Consider the following 19,165-nt stretch of genomic DNA (forward strand, 5'->3'; position numbering starts at 1 on the left):
TTTGGGGGGTGATTTTGAGGTAGTTTTGGGGTGTTTTAGGCGTGATTTTGGGGTATTTTTGGGGGTGATTTTGTGATGTTTTTGGTGTGTTTCTGGGGTGTTTTTGGGGTGTTTCTGGTGTGATTTTGGGGCAGTTTAGGTGTGATTTGGGGTAGTTTTTGGGGTGTTTTTGGGGTGTTTTTGGGGTGTTTCTGGTGTGATTTTGGGGCAGTTTAGGTGTGATTTTGGGGTAGTTTTTGGGGTGTTTCTGGAGTGTTTCTGGTGTGATTTTGGGGTATTTTTGGGGGTGATTTTGGGGTGTTTCTGGGGTGTTTTTTGGGTGTTTCTGGTGTGATTTTGGGGTGTTTTTGGGGGTGATTTTGTGATGTTTTTGGGATGGTTTTGGGGTGTTTTGAGGTGTTTTTGGGGGGTGATTTTGAGGTAGTTTTGGGGTGTTTTAGGTGTGTTTTTGGGGTGTTTTAGGTGTGATTTTGGGGTATTTTTGGGGGTGATTTTGGTGTGTTTTTGGTGTGTTTTTGGGGTGTTTTTGGGGTAGTTTTGGATGTTTTTGGGGCGGCCCAGGTGAGCGAGGATGAGCTGGAGTCGGAGAGGGACGAGTACCCCCGCGAGGAGTACCGGGAGAAGTCGGAGAGCGGCGGCTCCGACTCGGGCGGGCCGGGCCGGAAGCGGCGGCGGAAGCACCGCGAGAAGAAGGAGAAGAAAACCAAGAGGAGGAAAAAAACGGACGAGGACGGCGGGCAGAAGGTGAAGGTGAGACCTGGGGGGGACAGGAGGCCCTGTCACCTGTGTCACCTGTGTCACCTGTGTCACCTCAGTGTCACCTCAGTGTTATCTGTGTCACCTGTGTCACCTGTGTCACCTGTGTCACCTGTGTCACCTCAGTGTCACCTGTGTCACCTGTGTGTCACCTGTGTCACCTGTGTCACCTGTGTCACCTCAGTGTTATCTGTGTCACCTGTGTGTCACCTGTGTCAGCTGTGTGTCACCTGTGTCACCTCAGTGTCACCTGTGTCACCTGTGTGTCACCTGTGTCACCTTAATGTCACCTGTGTGTCACCTGTGTCATCTGTGTGTCACCTGTGTCACCTGTGTCACCTGTGTCACCTGTGTCATCTGTGTGTCACCTGTGTGTCACCTGTGTCACCTGTGTCATCTGTGTGTCACCTGTGTCATCTGTGTCACCTGTGCCACCTCAGTGTCACCTCAGTGTCACCTGTGTGTCACCTGTGTCACTGTCACTGTCACCTTAATGTCACCTGTGTCACCTGTGTCACCTGTGTGTCACCTGTGTCACCTCAGTGTCACCTGTGTGTCACCTGTGTCACCTGTGTCATCTGTGTCACCTGTGTCACCTGTGTGTCACCTGTGTCACCTGTGTCACCTGTGTCACCTGTGTCACCTGTGTGTCACCTGTGTCACCTGTGTCATCTGTGTCACCTGTGTGTCACCTGTGTCACCTGTGTCACCTGTGTCATCTGTGTGTCACCTGTGTCACCTGTGTCATCTGTGTCACCTGTGTGTCACCTGTGTCACCTGTGTCACCTGTGTCATCTGTGTCACCTGTGTCACCTGTGTGTCACCTGTGTCACCTGTGTCACCTGTGTCACCTGTGTCACCTGTGTGTCACCTGTGTCACCTGTGTCATCTGTGTCACCTGTGTGTCACCTGTGTCACCTGTGTGTCACCTGTGTCACCTGTGTCACCTGTGTCATCTGTGTCACCTGTGTCACCTGTGTCACCTGTGTCACCTGTGTCACCTCAGTGTCACCTGTGTCACCTGTGTGTCACCTGTGTCACCTGTGTCACCTGTGTCACCTGTGTCACCTGTGTGTCACCTGTGTGTCACCTGTGTCACTGTCACTGTCACCTTAATGTCACCTGTGTCACCTTAATGTCACCTGTGTCACCTGTGTCATCTGTGTCACCTGTGTCATGTGTGTCACCTGTGTCACCTGTGTGTCACCTGTGTGTCACCTGTGTCACCTGTGTCACCTGTTTCATCTGTGTGTCACCTGTGTCACCTGTGTGTCACCTGTGTGTGTGTGTCACCCCCTGTGTCACCTGTGTCACCTGTGTGTCACCTGTGTGTCACCTGTGTCATCTGTGTCACCTGTGTCACCTGTGTCACCTGTGTCACCTGTGTGTCACCTGTGTGTCACCTGTGTCATCTGTGTCACCTGTGTCACCTGTGTCACCTGTGTCACCTGTGTCACCTGTGTCCCCCCAATGTCCCCAATGTCCCCAATGTCCCCAATGTCCCCAATGCCCCCAATATCCCCAATATCCCCAGTGTCCCCAATGTCCCCAATGTCCCCGATGTCCCCAATGTCCCCAATGTCCCCAATCCCCCCAATATCCCCAATGCCCCCCCAATGTCCCCGATGTCCCCAGTATCCCCAGTGTCCCCAATGTCCCCGATGTCCCCAATGTCCCCAATGTCCCCAATGATGTCCCCGATGTCCCCAATGATGTCCCCAATGTCCCCGATGATGTCCCCAATGATGTCCCCGATGTCCCCAATGTCCCCGATGATGTCCCTGATGATGTCCCCGATGTCCCCAATGTCCCCAATGATGTCCCCGATGTCCCCAATGTCCCCGATGATGTCCCCAATGATGTCCCCGATGTCCCCAATGTCCCCGATGATGTCCCCGATGTCCCCAATGTCCCCGATGATGTCCCCGATGATGTCCCCGATGATGTCCCCGATGTCCCCAATGATGTCCCCGATGTCCCCGATGATGTCCCCAATGATGTCCCCAATGATGTCCCCGATGATGTCCCCGATGATGTCCCCGATGATGTCCCCCGATGTCCCCAATGTCCCCAATGATGTCCCCGATGATGTCCCCGATGTCCCCTGGCAGGCGGTGGAGCAGAAATCCTCGGCGCAGCTCCTGGGGGCCTGGGGGCTGGAGGACGTGGACCACGTGTTCACCGAGGAGGATTATCACACCCTCACCAACTACAAGGCCTTCAGCCAGTTCATGAGGTGGGGCTGGGGTCCCTGGGGGGGTTTGGGGGTCCCTGGGGGTCCCTGGGGGGGTTTGGGGGGTCCCTGGGGGTGTTTGGGGGTCCCTGGGGGGGTTTGGGACCACGTGTTCACCGAGGAGGATTATCACACCCTCACCAACTACAAGGCCTTCAGCCAGTTCATGAGGTGGGGCTGGGGTCCCTGGGGGGGTTTGGGGGTCCCTGGGGGTCCCTGGGGGGGTTTTTGGGGGTCCCTGGGGGTGTTTGGGACCACGTGTTCACCGAGGAGGATTATCACACCCTCACCAACTACAAGGCCTTCAGCCAGTTCATGAGGTGGGGCTGGGGTCCCTGGGGGTCCCTGGGGGGGTTTGGGGGTCCCTGGGGGTGTTTTTGGGGGTCCCTGGGGGGGTTTGGGGGTCCCTGGGGGGGGTTTGGGGGTCCCTGGGGGTCCCTGGGGGTCCCTGGGGGGTCTTTGGGGGTCCCTGGGGGCCTGGGACCACGTGTTCACCGAGGAGGATTATCACACCCTCACCAACTACAAGGCCTTCAGCCAGTTCATGAGGTGGGGCTGGGGTCCCTGGGGGTCCCTGGGGGGGGTTTGGGGGTCCCTGGGGGTGTTTGGGGGTCCCTGGGGGTCCCTGGGGGGGTTTGGGGGTCCCTGGGTGTGTTTGGGACCACGTGTTCACTGAGGAGGATTATCACACCCTCACCAACTACAAGGCCTTCAGCCAGTTCATGAGGTGGGGCTGGGGTCCCTGGGGGTCCCTGGGGGGGTTTGGGGGTCTCTGGGGGTGTTTGGGGGTCCCTGGGTGTGTTTGGGGGTCCCTGGGGGGGTTTGGGGGTCCCTGGGGGCCTGGGACCACGTGTTCACCGAGGAGGATTATCACACCCTCACCAACTACAAGGCCTTCAGCCAGTTCATGAGGTGGGGCTGGGGTCCCTGGGGGTCCCTGGGGGTCCCTGGGGGTGTTTGGGGGTCCCTGGGGGGTCCCTGGGGGTGTTTGGGGGTCCCTGGGGGTGTTTGGGGGTCCCTGGGGGCCTGGGACCACGTGTTCACCGAGGAGGATTATCACACCCTCACCAACTACAAGGCCTTCAGCCAGTTCATGAGGTGGGGCTGGGGTCCCTGGGGGGTCCCTGGGGGTCCCTGGGGGTCCCTGGGGGTCTCTGGGGGTCCCTGGGGGTCCCTGGGGGTGTTTTTGGGGGGTCCCTGGGGGGGTTTGGGGGTCCCTGGGGGTGTTTGGGACCACGTGTTCACCGAGGAGGATTATCACACCCTCACCAACTACAAGGCCTTCAGCCAGTTCATGAGGTGGGGCTGGGGTCCCCGGGGGTCCCTGGGGGTCCTGGGGGGTCCCTGGGGGTCCCTGGGGGTCCCTGGGGGGGTTTGGGAGTCCCTGGGGGGGGTTTGGGGGTCCCTGGGGGCCTGGGACCACGTGTTCACCGAGGAGGATTATCACACCCTCACCAACTACAAGGCTTTCAGCCAGTTCATGAGGTGGGGCTGGGGTCCCTGGGGGTCCCTGGGGGTCCCTGGGGGTCCCTGGGGTTGTTTGGGGGTCCCTAGGGGTCCCTGGGGGGTCCCTGGGGGTCCCTGGGGAGTCCCTGGGGGTGTTTTTGGGGGGTCCCTGGGGGGTCTTTGGGGGTCCCTGGGGGTGTTTGGGACCACGTGTTCACCGAGGAGGATTATCACACCCTCACCAACTACAAGGCCTTCAGCCAGTTCATGAGGTGGGGCTGGGGTCCCTGGGGGTCCCTGGGGGTGTTTGGGGGTCCCTGGGGGTGTTTTTGGGGGTCCCTGGGGGGGGTTTGGGGGTCCCTGGGGGGTGTTTGGGGGTCCCTGGGGGGTTCCATGGTGGGGGGACACACAGAGAAATGCTTGGAGGGTCCTGAGTGACCCCAGGATGGTCCCAAGTGACCCCAGGAACCCTGAGAGTGACCCCAGACCCACCCTGAGTGACCCCAGACCCACCCTGAGTGACCCCAGCCCCACCCTGAGTGACCCCAGGACCCCTGAGTGACCCCAGCCCCACCCTGAGTGACCCCAGACCCACCCTGAGTGACCCCAGGAACCCTGAGTGACCCCAGCCCCATCCTGAGTGGCCCCAGACCCACCCTGAGTGACCCCAGACCCACCCTGAGTGACCCCAGGAACCCTGAGTGACCCCAGACCCATCCTGAGTGACCCCAGACCCACCCTGAGTGACCCCAGACCCACCCTGAGTGACCCCAGACCCATCCCAGGACCCCCAAGTGACCCCAGGATGGTCCCAGGACCCCCAAATGACCCCAGGATGGTCCCAAATGACCCCAGTCCCATCCCAGGACCCCCGAGTGACCCCAGCCCTGTCCCCCCAGGCCCCTGATCGCCAAGAAGAACCCCAAAATCCCCATGTCCAAGATGATGACCATCCTGGGGGCCCCCAGACCCATCCTGAGTGACCCCAGACCCATCCTGAGTGACCCCAGGACCCCTGAGTGACCCCAGGAACCCTGAGTGACCCCAGACCCATCCTGAGTGACCCCAGCCCCACCCTGAGTGACCCCAGACCCATCCTGAGTGACCCCAGGACCCCTGAGTGACCCCAGACCCACCCTGAGTGACCCCAGGAACCCTGAGTGACCCCAGGATGGTCTCAAATGACCCCAGACCCATCCAGAGTGACCCCAGACCCATCCCAGGACCCCCGAGTGACCCCAGGATGGTCCCAAATGACCCCAGGATGGTCCCAGGACCCCCGAGTGACCCCAGAGTGACCCCTGAGTGACCCCAGGATGGTCCCAAATGACCCCAGGATGGTCCCAGGACCCCGAGTGACCCCAGACCCATCCTGAGTGACCCCAGGAACCCTGAGTGACCCCAGCATGGTCCCAGAGTGACCCCAGACCCATCCCAGGACCCCCAAATGACCCCAGGATGGTCCCAAATGACCCCAGCCCCATCCTGAGTGACCCCAGGACCCCTGAGTGACCCCAGAGTGACCCCAGGATGGTCCCAGGACCCCCGAGTGACCCCAGCCCTGTCCCCCCAGGCCCCTGATCGCCAAGAAGAACCCCAAAATCCCCATGTCCAAGATGATGACCATCCTGGGGGCCAAGTGGCGGGAGTTCAGCGCCAACAACCCCTTCAAGGGCTCGGCGGCCGCCGTGGCCGCGGCCGCAGCGGCCGCAGCGGCCGCCGTGGCCGAGCAGGTGTCGGCCGCCGTGGCCGCCGTGGCCCCCGAGGCGCCGCCCCCTCCCCTGCGCAAGGCCAAGACCAAGGAGGGGAAAGGTGGGGAGGGGTCCCGGGGTGTCTTTTTTTTGGGGTGGGTTTTGGGGGGGTTTGGGGGTGGTTTGGGGTCACTGGGGGTCACTGGGGGGTCACTGGGAGGGATTTGGGGGGGTTTGTGGGTCACTGGGGGTCATTGGGGGGGGATTTGGGGGTCATTGGGGGGGGTTTGGGGGGGTTTGGGGGGGTTTGGGGTCACTGGGGGGGTTTGGGGGGGGTTTGGGGGTCACTGGGGGTCACTGGGGGGTCACTGGGGGGGGGTTGGGGTGGTTTGGGGGTCACTGGGGGGGGTTTGGGGTGGTTTGGGGGTCACTGGGGGGGGTTTGGGGTCACTGGGGGGGTTTGGGGGTCACTGGGGGGTCTGGGGGGGGGTTGGGGGTCACTGGGGGGGTTTGGGGGTGGTTTGGGGGTCACTGGGGGGGGTTTGGGGGTCACTGGGGGGGGTTTGGGGGGGTTTGGGGGGCCTGGGGGGGGTTTGGGGGTCAGTGGGGGGGGTTTGGGGGTCACTGGGGGGTCACTGGGGGGGTTTGGGGGTGGTTTGGGGGTCACTGGGGGGGGTTTGGGGGTCACTGGGGGGTTTGGGGGGTGGTTTGGGGGGTCTGGGGGGGGTTTGGGGGTCACTGGGGGGGATTTGGGGGTCACTGGGGGGGGTTTGGGGGGGTTTGGGGGTCACTGGGGGGGGGTTTGGGGGTGACTGAGCCCTGACCCGGGCACAAGAAGCGCAGTCAGAGCCCGCGGGTGCCCGAGCTGAGGAGGGGTCCCAGGGATGGATTTTGGGGTCCCAGGGATGGATTTTGGGGTGACTCTGGGGGTTTTTGGGGTCCCCGAGGTGGATTTTGGGGTCCCCAGGATGGTTTTGGGGTGACCGAGGCCTGCCCCCGCAGGTCCCGGGCACAAGAAGCGCAGTCAGAGCCCGCGGGTGCCCGAGCTGAGGAGGGGTCCCAGGGATGGATTTTGGGGTCCCAGGGATGGATTTTGGGGTGACTCTGGGGGTTTTTGGGGTCCCTGAGGTGGATTTTGGGGTCCCCAGGATGGATTTTGGGGTGACTCTGGGGGTTTTTGGGGTCCCTGAGGTGGATTTTGGGGTCCCCAGGATGATTTTCGGGTCCCCAGGATGGTTTTTGGGGTGACCGAGGCCTGTCCCCGCAGGTCCCGGGCACAAGAAGCGCAGTCAGAGCCCGCGGGTGCCCGAGCTGAGGAGGGGTCCCAGGGATGGATTTTGGGGTCCCAGGGATGGATTTTGGGGTGACTCTGGGGGTTTTTGGGGTCCCCAGGATGATTTTTGGGGTCCCCAGGATGGTTTTGGGGTGACTGAGGCCTGTCCCCGCAGGTCCCGGGCACAAGAAGCGCAGTAAGAGCCCGCGGGTGCCCGAGCTGAGGAGGGGTCCCAGGGATGGATTTTGGGGTCACTCTGGGGGTTTTTGGGGTCCCCAGGATGATTTTTGGGGTCCCCAGGATGATTTTTGGGGTGACCGAGGCCTGTCCCCGCAGGTCCCGGGCACAAGAAGCGCAGTAAGAGCCCGCGGGTGCCCGAGCTGAAGAGGAAGATGAAGGGCAGGAAGATGGCGCCGCTGAAAATCAAACTGGGGGTGCTGGGGGGAAAGCGCAAGAAAAGCAGCTCGGTGAGTGCTGGGGACATTGGGGACATCAGTGGGGACATTGGGGACATCTGGGGACATTGGGGACATTGGGGGACATTGGGGACATTGGGGACATTGGGGACATTGGGGACATCTGGGGACATTGGGGACATTGGGGGGGTTGGGGGGATTGGGGACATTGGGGACATTGGGGGGACATTGGGGGGACATTGGGGACATTGAGGACATTGGGGACACTGGGGACATTGGGGACATTGGGGGGATTGGGGACATTGGGGACATTGGGGACACCCAGGGACACTGAGGATGGGCACACGGCGTGGGACACTTGTCCTTGATGTCCCCCTGGTGGTCACCTCCTGCCCCAATGTCCCCAGTGTCCCCAATGTCCCCCAATGTCCCCAATGTCCCCAATGTCCCCAATGTCCCCAATGTCCCCCAATGTCCCCAATGTCCGCAATGTCCCCAATGTCCCCTCAATGTCCCCACTGTCCCCACGCTGTCCCCATGCTGTCCCCATGCTGTCCCCACGCTGTCCCCACTGTCCCCACTGTCCCCACTGTCCCCACTGTCCCCATGCTGTCCCCACGCTGTCCCCACGCTGTCCCCACTGTCCCCACGCTGTCCCCACTGATGTCCCCACGCTGTCCCCACGCTGTCCCCACACTGTCCCCACGCTGTCCCCACGATGTCCCCACTGATGTCCCCACGCTGTCCCCACGCTGTCCCCACACTGTCCCCACACTGTCCCCACGCTGTCCCCACACTGTCCCCACACTGTCCCCACGCTGTCCCCACGCTGTCCCCACGATGTCCCCACTATGTCCCCACTGATGTCCCCACGCTGTCCCCACGCTGTCCCCACACTGTCCCCACGCTGTCCCCACACTGTCCCCACGATGTCCCCACGCTGTCCCCACGCTGTCCCCACACTGTCCCCACACTGTCCCCACACTGTCCCCACGATGTCCCCACGCTGTCCCCACGCTGTCCCCACGCTGTCCCCACACTGTCCCCACGATGTCCCCACTGTCCCCACGATGTCCCCACACTGTCCCCACACTGTCCCCACGATGTCCCCACTGTCCCCACGATGTCCCCACACTGTCCCCACTGTCCCCACGCTGTCCCCACGATGTCCCCACTGTCCCCACGCTGTCCCCACGATGTCCCCAATGCTGTCCCCACGATGTCCCCACGCTGTCCCCACGCTGTCCCCACTGTCCCCAATGCTGTCCCCACGCTGTCCCCAATGCTGTCCCCACGCTGTCCCCACGCTGTCCCCACTGATGTCCTCACGATGTCCCCACGCTGTCCCCACGATGTCCCCACACTGTCCCCACGATGTCCCCAATGCTGTCCCCAATGCTGTCCCCACACTGTCCCCACTGTCCCCACGCTGTCCCCACTGTCCCCACGCTGTCCCCACGCTGTCCCCACTGATGTCCCCACGCTGTCCCCACTGTCCCCACGCTGTCCCCACTGTCCCCAATGCTGTCCCCACGCTGTCCCCATGCTGTCCCCACTGTCCCCACACTGTCCCCACTGTCCCCAATGCTGTCCCCACGCTGTCCGCACTGTCCCCACTGATGTCCCCATGATGTCCCCACGCTGTCCCCACTGTCCCCACGCTGTCCCCACGCTGTCCCCACTGATGTCCCCACGCTGTCCCCAATGCTGTCCCCACTGTCCCCACGATGTCCCCACGCTGTCCCCACTGTCCCCACGCTGTCCCCACACTGTCCCCACTGATGTCCCCACGCTGTCCCCACGCTGTCCCCACACTGTCCCCACTGTCCCCACACTGTCCCCACACTGTCCCCACACTGTCCCCACTGTCCCCAATGCTGTCCCCACGCTGTCCCCACTGTCCCCACACTGTCCCCACGCTGTCCCCACGATGTCCCCACACTGTCCCCACGATGTCCCCACGCTGTCCCCACTGTCCCCACGCTGTCCCCACGCTGTCCCCACTGATGTCCCCACGCTGTCCCCACACTGTCCCCACACTGTCCCCACTGTCCCCACACTGTCCCCACGCTGTCCCCACGATGTCCCCACACTGTCCCCACGCTGTCCCCACGCTGTCCCCACGATGTCCCCACTGATGTCCCCACGATGTCCCCACGCTGTCCCCACGCTGTCCCCACGCTGTCCCCACTGTCCCCACTGTCCCCACTGTCCCCACGCTGTCCCCACTGTCCCCACTGTCCCCACGCTGTCCCCACTGTCCCCAATGCTGTCCCCACTGATGTCCCCACGCTGTCCCCACTGTCCCCACTGTCCCCACTGTCCCCACACTGTCCCCACTGTCCCCACGCTGTCCCCACGATGTCCACGATGTCCCCAATGCTGTCCCCACGATGCCCCCACTGTCCCCACTGTCCCCACGCTGTCCCCACCCTGTCCCCAATGCTGTCCCCACTGTCCCCACGCTGTCCCCACGCTGTCCCCACGCTGTCCCCACGCTGTCCCCACGATGTCCCCACCCTGTCCCCAATGCTGTCCCCACTGTCCCCACGATGTCCCCACTGTCCCCACGCTGTCCCCATGCTGTCCCCACTGATGTCCCCACGATGTCCCCACACTGTCCCCACTGTCCCCATGCTGTCCCCACGCTGTCCCCACGCTGTCCCCACACTGTCCCCATGCTGTCCCCACTGTCCCCACGCTGTCCCCACACTGTCCCCACACTGTCCCCACACTGTCCCCACACTGTCCCCACGCTGTCCCCACACTGTCCCCACACTGTCCCCACACTGTCCCCACGCTGTCCCCACTGATGTCCCCACACTGTCCCCATGCTGTCCCCACGCTGTCCCCACTGTCCCCACTGTCCCCACGCTGTCCCCACGATGTCCCCACGCTGTCCCCACTGTCCCCAATGCTGTCCCCACACTGTCCCCACTGTCCCCACACTGTCCCCACTGTCCCCAATGCTGTCCCCACACTGTCCCCACACTGTCCCCACGCTGTCCCCACTGTCCCCAATGCTGTCCCCACGCTGTCCCCGCGCAGAGCGAGGACGCCGGCGAGGCCGAGGAGGAGTCGGAGGCCGAGAGCCCCGGGGGGGTTTTGGGGGCCGCCCCCCGCCCCGACCCCAGCGCCCGCCTCAAGAAACTCAAACGGGGCCGCCCCGGCCGCAAGAAGAAGAAGGGTGAGTGTCCCCAAGTGTCCCCAAGTGTCCCCAAGTGTCCCCAAGTGTCCCCGAGTGTCCCCAAGTGTCCCCAAGTGTCCCCAGGTGTCCCCCAGGTGTCCCCCAGGTGTCCCCAAGGTGTCCCCAGGTGTTCCCAGGTGTCCCCCAGGTGTCCCCAAGTGTCCCCAAGTGTCCCCAAGTGTCCCCCAACTGTCCCCAGGTGTCCCCAAGTGTCCCCAGGTGTCCCTGAGGTGTCCCCAGGTCTCCCCAAGTGTCCCCAAGTGTCCCCAGGTGTCCCCCAGGTGTCCCCAAGTGTCCCCAGGTGTCCCCAGGTGTCCCCAAGGTGTCCCCAAGGTGTTCCCAAGTGTCCCCCAAGTGTCCCCAAGGTGTCCCCCAGGTGTCCCCAGGTGTCCCCAAGTGTCCCCAAGGTGTCCCCAAGGTGTCCCCAGGTGTCCCCAGGTGTCCCCAAGTGTCCCCAAGTGTCCCCAAGTGTCCCCAAGTGTTCCCAAGGTGTCCCCAAGGTGTCCCCAAGGTGTCCCCAGGTGTCCCCAGGTGTCCCTGAGGTGTCCCCAGGTCTCCCCAAGTGTCCCCAAGTGTCCCCAGGTGTCCCCCAGGTGTCTCCAAGTGTCCCCAAGGTGTCCCCGAGTGTCCCCAGGCTGTCCCCAGGTGTCCCCAAGGTGTCCCCAGGTGTCCCCCAGGTGTCCCCAAGTGTCCCCAAGTGTCCCCAGGTGTCCCCAGGTGTCCCCCAAGTGTCCCCAGGTGTCCCCAGGTGTCCCCAAGGTGTCCCCCAAGTGTCCCCAGGTGTCCCCCAGGTGTCCCCAGGTGTCCCCAAGGTGTCCCCAAGTGTCCCCCAAGTGTCCCCCAGGTGTCCCCAAGGTGTTCCCAAGTGTCCCCAGGTGTCCCCAAGTGTCCCCAAAGTCCCCAATGTCCCCCCAATGTCCCCAATGTCCCCTATTTCCCCAAAGTCCCCAATCCCCCCAGTGATGTCCCCAGTGTCCCCAAATGTCCCCAATGTCCCCAGTGATGTCCCCAACATCCCCAGCGATGTCCCCAGTGTCCCCTCGATGTCCCCAGGCCCGGGTCCCGAGGAGGAGGGCGATGGCTACGAGACCGACCACCAGGACTACTGCGAGGTGTGCCAGCAGGGCGGGGAGATCATCCTGTGTGACACCTGTCCCCGCGCCTACCACCTGGTGTGCCTGGACCCCGAGCTGGACCGGGCCCCCGAGGGGCGCTGGAGCTGCCCCCACTGCGTGAGTCTGGGGGTTTGGGGTCACTGGGGTCACTGGAGTGGGGTTTGGGGTCACTGGGATGGGGTTTGGGGTCACTGGGGTCACTGGGGTGGGGTTTGGGGTCACTGGGGTCACTGGGATGGGGTTTGGGGTCACTGGTGTGCCTGGACCCCGAGCTGGACCGGGCCCCCGAGGGGCGCTGGAGCTGCCCCCACTGCGTGAGTCTGGGGGTTTGGGGTCACTGGGATGGGGTTTGGGGTCACTGGGGTGGGGTTTGGGGTCACTGGGATGGGGTTTGGGGTCACTGGGGTCACTGGGGTGGGGTTTGGGGTCACTGGTGTGCCTGGACCCCGAGCTGGACCGGGCCCCCGAGGGGCGCTGGAGCTGCCCCCACTGCGTGAGTCTGGGGGTTTGGGGTCACTGGGATGGGGTTTGGGGTCACTGGGGTGGGGTTTGGGGTCACTGGGATGGGGTTTGGGGTCACTGGGGTGGGGTTTGGGGTCACTGGGGTTTGGGGGGTTTGGGGTCACTGGGGTCACTGGGATGGGGTTTGGGGTCACTGGGATGGGGTTTGGGGTCACTGGGATGGGGTTTGGGGTCACTGGTGTGCCTGGACCCCGAGCTGGACCGGGCGCCCGAGGGGCGCTGGAGCTGCCCCCACTGCGTGAGTCTGGGGGTTTGGGGTCACTGGGATGGGGTTTGGGGTCACTGGGGGCACTGGGATGGGGTTTGGGGTCACTGGGGTCACTGGGATGGGCTTTGGGGGGGTTTTGGGTCACTGGGGGTGTCCCAGGGTCAGTTTTGGGTCAATTTTGGGTCCATTTGGGTCCGTTTTGGGTCAGTTTTGGGTCCATTTGGGTCACTTTTGGTTCAGTTTTGGGTCCATTTGGATCAGTTTTGGTTCAGTTTTGGGTCCATTTGGTTCATTTTTGGGTCAGTTCATGCCCCAGGATCAGTTTTGGGTCCATTTGGGTCATTTTTGGGTCAGTTTTGGGTCAGTTTTGGGTCCATTTGGTTCAGTTTTGGGTCCATTTGGGTCATTTTTGGGTCAGTTCATGCCCCAGGATCACTTTTGGGTCCGTTTTGGGTCATTTTTGGGTCAGTTTTGGGTCAGTTTTGGGTTCATTTGGGTCCATTTAGGTCCATTTGGGTCCGTTTTCGTTCATTTTTGGGTCCATTTGGGTCATTTTTGGGTCCATTTGGGTCATTTTTGGGTCAGTTCATGCCCCAGCATCACTTTTGGGTCATTTTTGGGTCAGTTTTGGTTCAGTTTTGGGTCCATTTGGGTCCATTTGGTTCAGTTTTGGGTCAGTTTTGGTTCAGTTTTGTTTCAGTTTTGGGTCCGTTTTGGGTCCGTTTTGGGTCAGTTTTGGGTCCATTTGGGTCAGTTTTGGGTCAGTTTTGGGTCCATTTGGGTCAGTTTTGGTTCATTTTTGGATCCATTTGGGTCATTTTTGGGTCAGTTCATGCCCCAGGATCACTTTTGGGTCAGTTTTGGTTCATTTTTGGGTCCATTTGGGTCATTTTTGGGTCAGTTCATGCCCCAGGATCAGTTTTGGGTCAGTTTTGGGTCCATTTGGGTCCATTTTGGTTCATTTTTGGGTCCATTTGGGTCACTTTTGGGTCAGTTCATGCCCCAGCATCACTTTTGGTTCAGTTTTGGGTCAGTTTTGGGTCCATTTGGATCATTTTTGGGTCAGTTTTGGGTCCATTTGGGTCAGTTTTGGGTCCATTTGGGTCACTTTTGGGTCCATTTGGGTCAGTTTTGGGTCCATTTGGGTCAGTTTTGGGTCCATTTGGGTCATTTTTGGGTCAGTTTTGGGTCCATTTGGTTCATTTTTGGGTCAGTTCATGCCCCAGCATCACTTTTGGTTCAGTTTTGGGTCAGTTTTGGGTCCATTTGGATCATTTTTGGGTCACTTTTGGGTCCATTTGGGTCAGTTTTGGTTCATTTTCGGGGTGCCCCACCTCCGCCGTGACCCCGCTCTCCCTCTGCAGGAGAAGGAAGGCGTGCAGTGGGAGGCCAAGGAGGAGGAGGAGGAGGAGGAAGAGGAGGAGGAGGAGGGCGAGAAGGAGGAGGAAGACGACCACATGGAATACTGCCGGGTGTGCAAGGACGGCGGCGAGCTGCTGTGCTGCGACGCCTGCGTCTCCTCCTACCACATCCACTGCCTCAACCCGCCCCTGCCCGAGGTCCCCAACGGGGAGTGGCTCTGTCCCCGCTGCACGGTGCGTGGGGACACCTGGGGACACCTGGGGACACCCTGGGGACACCCTGGGGGCATTGGGGACACCCTGGGGACATGGGGACACTGCGTCTCCTCCTACCACATCCACTGCCTCAACCCGCCCCTGCCCGAGGTTCACCTGGGGACACCTGGGGACACCTTGGGGACACCCTGGGGACACCTGGGGACACCTGGGGACACCTGGGGACACCTGGGGACATCGTCTGGGGACACCCTGGGGGCATTGGGGACACCCTGGGGACATGGGGACACTGCGTCTCCTCCTACCACATCCACTGCCTCAACCCGCCCCTGCCCGAGGTCCCCAACGGGGAGTGGCTCTGTCCCCGCTGCACGGTGCGTGGGGACACCTGGGGACACCCTGGGGACATTGGGGACACCCTGGGGACACCCTGGGGACACCTGGGGACACCTGGGGACACCCTGGGGACACCCTGAGGACACCTGGGGACACCTGGGGACACCCTGGGGACACCCTGAGGACACCTGGGGACACCTGGGGACACCCTGGGGACACCTGGGGACACCCTGGGGACACCCTGGGGACACCTGGGGACATGGGGACACTGCGTCTCCTCCTACCACATCCACTGCCTCAACCCGCCCCTGCCCGAGGTTCCCCTGGGGACACCTTGGGGACACCTGGGGACACCTGGGGACATCAAAACCTCACCTGGGGACACCTGGGACACACCTGGGGACACACCTGGGGACACCTGGGGGGACATGGGAAACACCTGGGGACATCAAAACCTCACCTGGGGACACCTGGGGACACCTGGGGGGACATGAGAAACACCTGGGGACACAGCTGGGGACACCCAAAACACACCTGGGGACATGGGACACACCTGGAGACACCTGGGGACACCTGGGGACACCTGGGGACACCTGGAACATGTCTAGAACCGAGTCTAGAACCGAGTCTAGAACCGATCTAGAACCGAGTCTAGAACCGAGTCTAGAACCTGATCTAGAACTGATCTAGAACCGAGTCTAGAACCGAGTCTAGAACCGAGTCTAGAACCGAGTCTAGAACCGAGTCTAGAACCGCTCTAGAACTGATCTAGAACCGAGTCTAGAACCGAGTCTAGAACCGAGTCTAGAACCGAGTCTAGAACCGCTCTAGAACTGATCTAGAACCGAGTCTAGAATCGGGTCTAGAACCCGGTCTGGAACGCACCTGGGGACACCTGGGGATACCTGGGGACACCCTGGGGACATGGGGGCAGTGCGTGTTCCCCTACCACATCCACTGCCTCAACCCGCCCCTGCCCGAGGTTCACCTGGGGACACCTGGGGACACTGGGGACACCGGGGGACACCCTGGGGACACTCTGGGGACGTGGGGGCAGTGTGGGGACACCACAGCACACAAACTTGGGGGAGCACAAATCCCCCCCAATGTCCCCAATGTCCCCAATGTCCCCCAATGTCCCCCAATGTCCCCAATGTCCCCAATGTCCCCGATGTCCCCAATGTCCCCCAATGTCCCCAATGTCCCCCAATGTCCCCAATGTCCCCAATGTCCCCAATGTCCCCAATCCCCCCAATGTCCCCCCAATGTCCCCCCAATGTCCCCCCAATGTCCCCAATGTCCCCAATGTCCCCAATCCCCCCAATGTCCCCCCAATGTCCCCCCAATGTCCCCCCAATGTCCCCCCAGTGTCCCCAATGTCCCCAATGTCCCCAATGTCCCCCCGATGTCCCCAATGTCCCCAATGTCCCCAATGTCCCCAGTGTCCCCAATGTCCCCAATCCCCCCAATGTCCCCAATGTCCCCAGTGTCCCCAATGTCCCCAATCCCCCCAATGTCCCCAATGTCCCCAGTGTCCCCAATGTCCCCAACGCCCCCGATGTCCCCGATGTCCCCAATGTCCCCAATGTCCCCAATCCCCCCAACCCCCCCAATGTCCCCAATGCCCCCAATGTCCCCAATGTCCCCAATGTCCCCAATGTCCCCAATGTCCCCAATGTCCCCGATGTCCCCAATGTCCCCAATCCCCCCAACCCCCCCAATGTCCCCAATGCCCCCAATGTCCCCAATGTCCCCAATGTCCCCAATGTCCCCAATGTCCCCAATGTCCCCAATCCCCCCAACCCCCCCAATGTCCCCAATGCCCCCAATGTCCCCAATGCCCCCAATGTCCCCAATGTCCCCAATGTCCCCAATCCCCCCAATGTCCCCAATGTCCCCCAGTGTCCCCAATGTCCCCCCAATGTCCCCAACGCCCCCGATGTCCCCGATGTCCCCGATGTCCCCAATGTCCCCGCTGCTGTCCCCGCAGTGCCCGGTGCTGAAGGGGAGGGTGCAGAAGATCCTCTACTGGCGCTGGGGGGAGCCCCCCGCCCCCGTGGCCCCCCCGGGGACCCCCCAGGCCCAGGAGGGGCCCCCCCAGGCCCTGCAGGGCCGCTCGGAGCGCGAGTTCTTCGTCAAGTGGGTGGGGCTGTCCTACTGGCACTGCTCCTGGATCAAAGAGCTGCAGGTACGGCCCCAAAAACACCCCAATTCAACCCAAAATCGAGCCCAGGATGATCCCAAAATACCCCAGAAATAACCCCCAAAAAACCCAAAATTAATCCCAAAATCAACCCCAAATTAACCAAAAAATAACCCAAATTACCCCCAAAAAAACCTCAAAATTAACCCCAAAATCAACCCAAAATTACCCCAAAAATAACCCCAAATTACCCCAAAAATTACCCAAAAATAACCCCAAATTACCCCAAAATAACCCCAAAATAACCCCAAAATTAAACAAAAAATAACCCAAATTACCCCCAAAAAACACCCAAATTAAACCCAAAATCAACCCCAAATTACCCCCAAAATAACCCCAAAATAACCCTAAAATACCCCAAATTAATCCCAAAAATAACCCCAAAATAACCCCCAAAAACCTCAAAATTAATCTCAAAAATAACCCCAAATTAACCAAAAAATAACCCAAATTACCCCCAAAAAACACCCAAATTAAACCCAAAATAACCCCAAATTACCCCAGGAATAACCCCAAAATAACCCTAAAATACCCCAAATTAATCCCAAAAATAACCCCAAATTAACCAAAAAATAACCCAAATTACCCCCAAAAAACACCCAAATTAAACCCAAAATCAAGCCCAAATTACCCCAGGAATAACCCCAAAATAACCCTAAAATACCCCAAAATTAATGCCAAAAATAACCCCAAATTAAACAAAAAATAACCCAAATTACCCCCAAAAAAACCTCAAAATTAACCCCAAAATATCCCCAAAAATAGCTCAAAAAGAATCCCAAAATGACCCAAAAATACCCCAAAATAATCCCAAAATAACCCCAAAGTTACCCCAAAATAACCCCAAATTAAACAAAAAATAACCCAAAAACACCCAAAAAAACCTCAAAATTAACCCCAAAATATCCCCAAAAATAGCTCAAAAATAATCCCAAAATGACCCCAAAATACCCCAAAATAACCCCAAAAATAACCCCAAATTACCCCAAAATACCCCCAAAATAACCCCAAATTAACCCCAAAAATAACCCAAAATGACCCCAAAAACCCCCCAAATTAACCCCAAAATCCTGAGGAAATCCCCCAAAATGTGGGGAGGGGTCTCAGCACGGGTGGGGCTGTCCTACTGGCACTGCTCCTGGATCAAAGAGCTGCAGGTACGGCCCCAAAAACACCCCAATTCAACCCAAAATCGAGCCCAAATTACCCCAGGAATAACCCCAAAATAACCCTAAAATACCCCAAAATTAATGCCAAAAATAACCCCAAATTAAACAAAAAATAACCCAAATTAACCCCAAAAAACACCCCAATTCAACCCAAAATCAAGCCCAGGATGATCCCAAAATACCCCAGAAATAACCCCCAAAAAACCCAAAATTAATCCCAAAATCAACCCCAAATTAACCAAAAAATAACCCCAAAATAACCCTAAAATACCCCAAAAGTACCCCTCAAAAAAACCAAAATTACCCCAAAATAATCCCAAAATTACCCCAAAATAATCCCAAAAATAACCCCAAATTTCCCCCAAAATTACCCCAAAATAATCCCAAATTATCCCAAAAATAACCCAAACATAACCCCAAAATGACCCCAAAATAACCCCAAAAATAACCCCAAATTACCCCAAAAAAACCTCAAAAATAAGCCCAAAACCCCCCCAAATTGACCCCAAATTACCCCAAAAATAACCCCAAAATAACTCCAAAATTATCCCAAAAATAACCCCAAATTAACCAAAAAATAACCCAAATTACCCCCAAAAAACACCCAAATTAAACCCAAAATAACCCCAAATTACCCCAGGAATAACCCCAAAATAACCCTAAAATACCCCAAAAGTACCCCTCAAAATAACCCCAAATTATCCCAAAAATAGCCCAAAAATAACCCCAAAAATAACCCCAAATTACCCCAATAATAACCCCAAAATAACTCCAAAATTATCCCAAAAATAACCCCAAATTAACCAAAAAATAACCCAAATTACCCCCAAAAAACACCCAAATTAAACCCAAAATCAAGCCCAAATTACCCCAGGAATAACCCCAAAATAACCCTAAAATACCCCAAAATTAATGCCAAAAATAACCCCAAATTAAACAAAAAATAACCCAAATTAACCCCAAAAAACACCCCAATTCAACCCAAAATCAACCCCAAATTACCCCAAAAATAACCCCAAAATAACTCCAAAAT

General features: G+C 59.1%; 1 protein-coding gene and 1 long non-coding RNA gene across 2 annotated transcripts in view; one reads left to right on the plus strand and one right to left on the minus strand.

The window, feature by feature from the left end:
* The window catches only part of CHD3 (chromodomain helicase DNA binding protein 3), a 106,314-nt gene that overhangs the window by 17,410 nt on the left and 69,739 nt on the right, over positions 1 to 19,165 (plus strand). The window contains exons 3-10 of the mRNA XM_086871900.1: positions 562 to 750; positions 2,868 to 2,992; positions 6,009 to 6,247; positions 7,736 to 7,866; positions 10,864 to 11,002; positions 12,056 to 12,234; positions 14,212 to 14,442; positions 16,751 to 16,948. Coding sequence (XP_086728026.1) covers positions 562 to 750; positions 2,868 to 2,992; positions 6,009 to 6,247; positions 7,736 to 7,866; positions 10,864 to 11,002; positions 12,056 to 12,234; positions 14,212 to 14,442; positions 16,751 to 16,948 — 1,431 coding nt within the window. The remainder of the gene's footprint in view (positions 1 to 561; positions 751 to 2,867; positions 2,993 to 6,008; positions 6,248 to 7,735; positions 7,867 to 10,863; positions 11,003 to 12,055; positions 12,235 to 14,211; positions 14,443 to 16,750; positions 16,949 to 19,165) is intronic.
* On the minus strand, positions 14,601 to 15,329 carry LOC147647490 (uncharacterized). The gene is made up of 3 exons (XR_015281550.1): positions 15,314 to 15,329; positions 14,854 to 14,885; positions 14,601 to 14,632 (listed from the first exon to the last, which is right to left on the minus strand). It is a non-coding gene; the product is annotated as an uncharacterized LOC147647490 (long non-coding RNA).

The sequence above is a fragment of the Cyanistes caeruleus genome, chromosome 37 (genome assembly GCF_971803275.1).
Source record: "Cyanistes caeruleus chromosome 37, bCyaCae1.hap1.1, whole genome shotgun sequence".
In the NCBI taxonomy this organism is placed as follows: Eukaryota; Metazoa; Chordata; class Aves; order Passeriformes; family Paridae; genus Cyanistes; species Cyanistes caeruleus.